The sequence below is a fragment of the Octopus bimaculoides genome, chromosome 1 (assembly GCF_001194135.2).
Source record: "Octopus bimaculoides isolate UCB-OBI-ISO-001 chromosome 1, ASM119413v2, whole genome shotgun sequence".
NCBI classification, from domain to species: Eukaryota; Metazoa; Mollusca; class Cephalopoda; order Octopoda; family Octopodidae; genus Octopus; species Octopus bimaculoides.
In genome coordinates this window covers 172,489,346-172,494,849 of record NC_068981.1, presented here as the reverse complement: position 1 = coordinate 172,494,849, position 5,504 = coordinate 172,489,346, and the positions used below count along the sequence as shown (strand labels likewise).

Below are 5,504 nucleotides of genomic sequence, written 5' to 3'. Positions count from 1 at the left end.
GACGGATTTAAAAACATATTCTTCTTCAAGTGACTACAATAGATATGTTTTATGACATTGTAGAGATGGGTGGAATGTGTCCATAAATCTCCTCTTTAGTTATGTACTCACACCATGAGATATTTGGAACCCTCAAGAGAAGCTCAGTGTATGTACCATTAAATCAATCTTGAAGCTCTGCCTTCATACTCCAGGTTCCAACTTCATAAAAAGAATGCTATTGACACATGCCTACATAGGTGTGGTCATGGCTGTGTAGTTATGAATTTCACTTTGCTACCACATGGTGTTGAGTTCACTCTCACCTCACAGGGCCTTGACTTCTACCACACCCCCAGGCCAATCAATAGTTTGTAAGTGGAATTAGACAGAAACTGAGAAGAAGCCCATCATATAATAAAGTGTATTATGTATTCGAAACAATACCTTTAAAACTATAGTCTCATTTCCTGATATTACAGCTTCCTTCTGGACTTTCACTTCATCTTCAAGAAGATGTAAAGATGCTTTGAGAGAATTCAAATCTTTCTCATGTTGAGTGACAGCCTTCAGATGCTTTTTATTAGATTCATTCAACTTCGTGGAAACATCTTCTTTGTTTTTTTGCAATAGTAAGTTAGTCTCCTTCAGACGTTCTAACTAGAAAGATAAAATAGTATGTAGATATTTTTCGTGTCATTTCTTACAATTAAAACAGTCACACCATTAACCCTTCGGCACTCAGATTGCTCTATCAAATGTACTGCTTGTTTATTTACATTGTTTTGAATTAATCATGTATTATCTTGTAACTTCAAGATTAATACAAAGTGATTGTTTATTGTTAGGCTGACAATATAGCATAGGTCTAAGAGGCCTGATCTGGCTGGTTTGAACATAAAACAGGTAGAATATTTGGGCTGGATATGGCCAGTTTAAATGCTAAAGAGTTAAACATCTGAATTAAATGGATGTTATGAACTTATTTTAATTAGTGTTCTTCAAAATCTTACAATATAAAGATTTTACTTTTATTCATATTTACAATCATTTTAGTTATACTTTTTAACAGGAAAGCATTTACATCACACAGCAGATATGGTGTTATATGAAACTTCTTGTGCTGTCATAATATGGGATCAAGTATCATTGACAAAATAAAAGAAAGAATGTTAATGTACATGCCGTCAAAAGTGGCACACTTTTTTAAGGTCTTAAAATAAGTAACAATTAGTGCTTATAAGAAGGAAGATTCAGCCAGTACATTGATTTGGGACACAGAAAACCAAGGATAGGTATTTGCCTGGTTAAAACCTCATAGCCTCTTGAATTTGGCTCTTCCTCCAGAGGCCTGAAAGCACTTCTGTTCCACCTTGCCAAATTTCTTTCAGAGGCCCTGATGACAATTGACTAAAAACACCAACAGTTAACAATATTAAGCAACTATAGTCGATTAAAGACACTAAACTATTAATACTTTTCAGTAGAAAGAACAGGTGAAAGGAGAAAGAAAAAAAAAAGAGATAACACCAGGCTACCATACATAGTAGTTAGAATGAAGTTAACTTCATGAATGGACAACACTAATGTGTGTGAGTAAATGTTTTTATATACAAATGTTGTCATTGAATAAATACTAACCTCCATAGAATGGGTTTGTTGTTCCATTTTAATTTCTTGTTGAAGCTGTTTTATTTCAGTGGACATCTTTGATTCAGATTTAATTTTCTCAAGACGTAAAATACTTACATTTTCAGTCAACTTAGAGATTTCTGTTTGTTTTGTCTATGTTTAGTAAACAAAAAACATCAAAGAATCAAGAAACTAATGTATCTCAAAAAAATTTGTTGACAAGATACTAGCAACCTAAAAAGATGAATGAATTAATCTGAAGTTAAAACAAAGACAACAGTTTTTCTCTCTACAAATGGCATCTATCTTGGAATCAATTTAATATCTTTGGTAGTGCAGTGAAGGTGCAAGGTCTTAGGATTCTCAACTACTGACAGACAGAATAGCCGAGAATTTACTCAGCCAATTCACTCTGTATTTATGCATACTGTTTTCATTTTGTTTTTATATATTCTTTTCTACGCTGGGATGGGTTTGGTCAGATACTGTGTTAGTGTTTTAAGGCTGGATGCTCTTCTTGTTGCCAAGCGTTCCAAGTAAAGGACTTTTTTTAATGTTTCTCTTGTACTCACAAGATGCAGAGCATCAGGGCATATTGTTTATGGGAAATATGAACATAACATTATTGTTGTAGTTTAAATTGTATCAAGCAAAGATTTACAGGATGTAAACATGTATGCAAGAATGCACACAGACAGACAGACACAGACACAGAGGATCCTGTCAAACCATCCAGCTCGTGCCAACATGGGAAATGGACATTAAATGATGATTATGATATATATATATACATATATATAAACATAGATCTATATATAAATATGTATTATACACACACATACACTACAAAATGGCTGGGGATAGCAAGGACATCTAGCTATAGAAACCATTTCAAAACTGAAACATTTGAGTGAAATGTGAACTTCCAAATCATCTAGAAGGGCAGTAACCCTGAATAAGAACTGACTTAGACCTTGATTACCCAACCAACCCATACTAGCATGGAAAGCAGAACATAAAATAATGATGCTGGTGATAACATATTAACTCTGAATGTCAAAATATCAATCCACTGCTAAATGATTAACACAGTTTAGTTTTACATTCTTCCCATTTGTTAGATTTAGGTAATCTTCTTGAAGTTCACTAATTCAAACTACAGAAAACTGTTTTAAATGCAATTTGTCAATAATTAAATTTAAAATGAAAAGCACTGCCAGAATAGTTAATATATTAGATTACAGTAACCAAAATAGTAAAAATTCAAACACTTAAAACGGCATTAAATTTGTTCTCTTATGAAAAATATAATCAACCTAAATGAAAATAAGTAACCAATGTTTTGCAAACAAACATTAATAAAAATGTAGATGTGTAAGAAAAAGCTGCTTCAATACTTAAGGCAAATATATAAATTTTCAGACCCATTAAAATCCTCATCATTGCTTTTTAAGTCCATTTTCTATACTGACATGAGATGGATAGAACTACCTTACATGGATAACATGGAAAAGAAATTACAAAGTAAAATTACATTTAATGTAGCAGTAAGTGTTTCAATTTTCTGTAGTAATTTGTCATTTTCATGGCGTAGTTTAGTTTGCTGGCTCCGCACTAGCATAAAGTCAGCAGTTTGATTCTGAAGTTGTTCTCTTGCTAACCTTAGTTCTTGAGTGATCTCTGCTTTGTACTCAACTAGTTCTTTTTCTTTTAAAGTTTGGTTTTGAATTGTCTGAAAAACAAGAAAAATCCATGCCTTATATATATTTGTTATAAAGCATAAATTGAATTTAAAGATTTTCAAAACATAGATGCATTGGTTTTGTTAAATGAATAAGTGATGTGTATCTAATTTATAAAAATAAATAGAGAATTTACAAACCTTTGCTGAATTTTCAATGAGGGCATTTTTTGATGCTAATTCTAATTCGATTTTATGACATGTCTGAGATTTGGCTTCAAGAAGCAAAGTCGTATTTTGCAACCCCTCTACAGTTTTCTGGTATTGTTCTCTGTACTGAACAATCTGGACAAAATATTTGAAAAAATATAAGATGCTACAGAGACAGACATTTCTGGTAAATAATAAAATTGACTGCAACTAGATTTGAACACAGAAGATAAAGGGACATAACTAAATACTACCTTGCTTAATCTGGCAATAATTCTTTGGACTATACGCACAAGGCCTGAAATTTGGAGTTGGTTGGGGTTGGTATTAAGTCAATAACATCAACCCCACTATTCAACCGATATTATTTTATCATGCCTGAAAAATTAAAAAGCTAAGTCGACCTCAGTAGAACTTGAACTCAAAATAAAGCCAGATGAAAGGCTGCTAAGCATTTTGTCTTATGTGCTAACGAATCTGACAGACTGCAGCCTTTATAATTTGACAATGATAATAATGATTTCTAGCTGCAACATAATATTCTGGGGAGGTACAGTCAATCAGATCAACATCAGTGTATGACAGGTGCTTATTTCATCTATGCTAGAATGCTGTACGACAAAATTCAACTCAAATTTGTCAATTAAAAAAATTAGAAGCTTTAAGTTTGTTTGGGGATAAAACATTTTAGATGGATATAGTTTTTTTTTGTCCACCTTGATAAATATTAAAACAAACAAGAAGGGCTACAAAGTCAACCAAACGCAAAATGTTGTAAAACAAAAAACAAAATGAAATACACTGAAAATACAATTGAATTGACAAATTGTTTGGTAATACACAGTTCTAAATTTGAATGTTATCTTAGTTAATTTAACATTTTTGCTTTTCCTGCTTAAGTAAATCAATGAATATCTGTAAATTGTAAACTGTTGCTAACAGAAGTGATAGGGTGAAAGGTTGCTAATTAACCATTCAAAGATCAAATATTTGATAATATTGTTGAAAGTTCTATGTATGTGAATGTTACCTGTGATAAATGGATATCCTGCTCTGGGAAAGATTTATCTATCTTCAATTTCACACCAGAATAAAGCATTAATCCTTATACAAACCAAAGAGGAAGCACTAACACAATCACTTAATCTGCTAGAAATAGCAATAAAACTCTCCTTTAAATCACATCCTACAATCTTTAAAAAAAAAGGAAAGACAGATTAGACAAAGTAGTTGTGGATATACAAAATGATAGGATGATCACAACTGGAACACTTGATGTACTTGATCAAGTCTGAACTGTGGTTAAATGACTAAAGAATCTAGTGTTTAAAACAGGCATTTATGTTTTTTTACCAGGTATGGGCAACATTACAGGTAGGAGATTAACTTCAGAAGCCCTGCCAAACTAATACTAAACAAGTATAATGGGGAAACACAACATACTGCTGTAAGCAAGGAAGTGTCATTTAAATGTTTCTATTTTCATATCATAATCTGTTTCTAAAACAAGGCCAGAATTTTTTGTTTATGTGTGTGTATGAATAACAGGGGGAGATGTTAGTCAATTACATCTATTCCAGTAGATGACTGGTAACCATTTTAATGACCCTGAAAGGATGAAAGGCAAAGTTGACCTTGACAGGATTTGAACTCAGAACATAAAGTGCCAGAAGAAATACCACAAATCATTTTGTCCAACACTCTTAACAATTCTGTCAAAGTAGTTGCTAGCTTGCATGGTTGAGAGCGAATTTATCCACAAGCAATTAAATCTCAGTTGTTAATCTAGCAAGGTACAGCAGCAATACAAAAATGTTGAGGGTTTTACCATCTCTTCATTTATATCCAATTTGCTTTGTTCATGAATCACAGAACTGAAATTTCAACATGAAATTTATAGCAGATCAGTAACACAAAGTGGATAATTGGTCAAAAGACACAACCATGTCAAGCATGCTGGTAGGTGATTACTAAGAGTCCAACAGTTTATTCTTGCACTATG

At 32.5% G+C, this 5,504-nt stretch overlaps 1 protein-coding gene across 5 annotated transcripts in view; it reads right to left on the bottom strand.

The window, feature by feature from the left end:
- The window catches only part of LOC106874523 (coiled-coil domain-containing protein 18), a 44,051-nt gene that overhangs the window by 6,315 nt on the left and 32,232 nt on the right, over positions 1 to 5,504 (bottom strand). For 4 of the 5 annotated variants that reach the window (XM_014922286.2, XM_052972621.1, XM_052972617.1 and 1 more), the window contains 4 exons: positions 3,494 to 3,637; positions 3,146 to 3,343; positions 1,621 to 1,764; positions 427 to 639 (listed from right to left, as the gene is read on the bottom strand). In XM_014922286.2, the coding sequence (XP_014777772.1) occupies positions 427 to 639; positions 1,621 to 1,764; positions 3,146 to 3,343; positions 3,494 to 3,637 (699 nt within the window). Of the gene's footprint in view, positions 1 to 426; positions 640 to 1,620; positions 1,765 to 3,145; positions 3,344 to 3,493; positions 3,638 to 5,504 lie in introns of those variants that run through there. The other variant, XR_008265453.1, reaches the window with a different exon arrangement.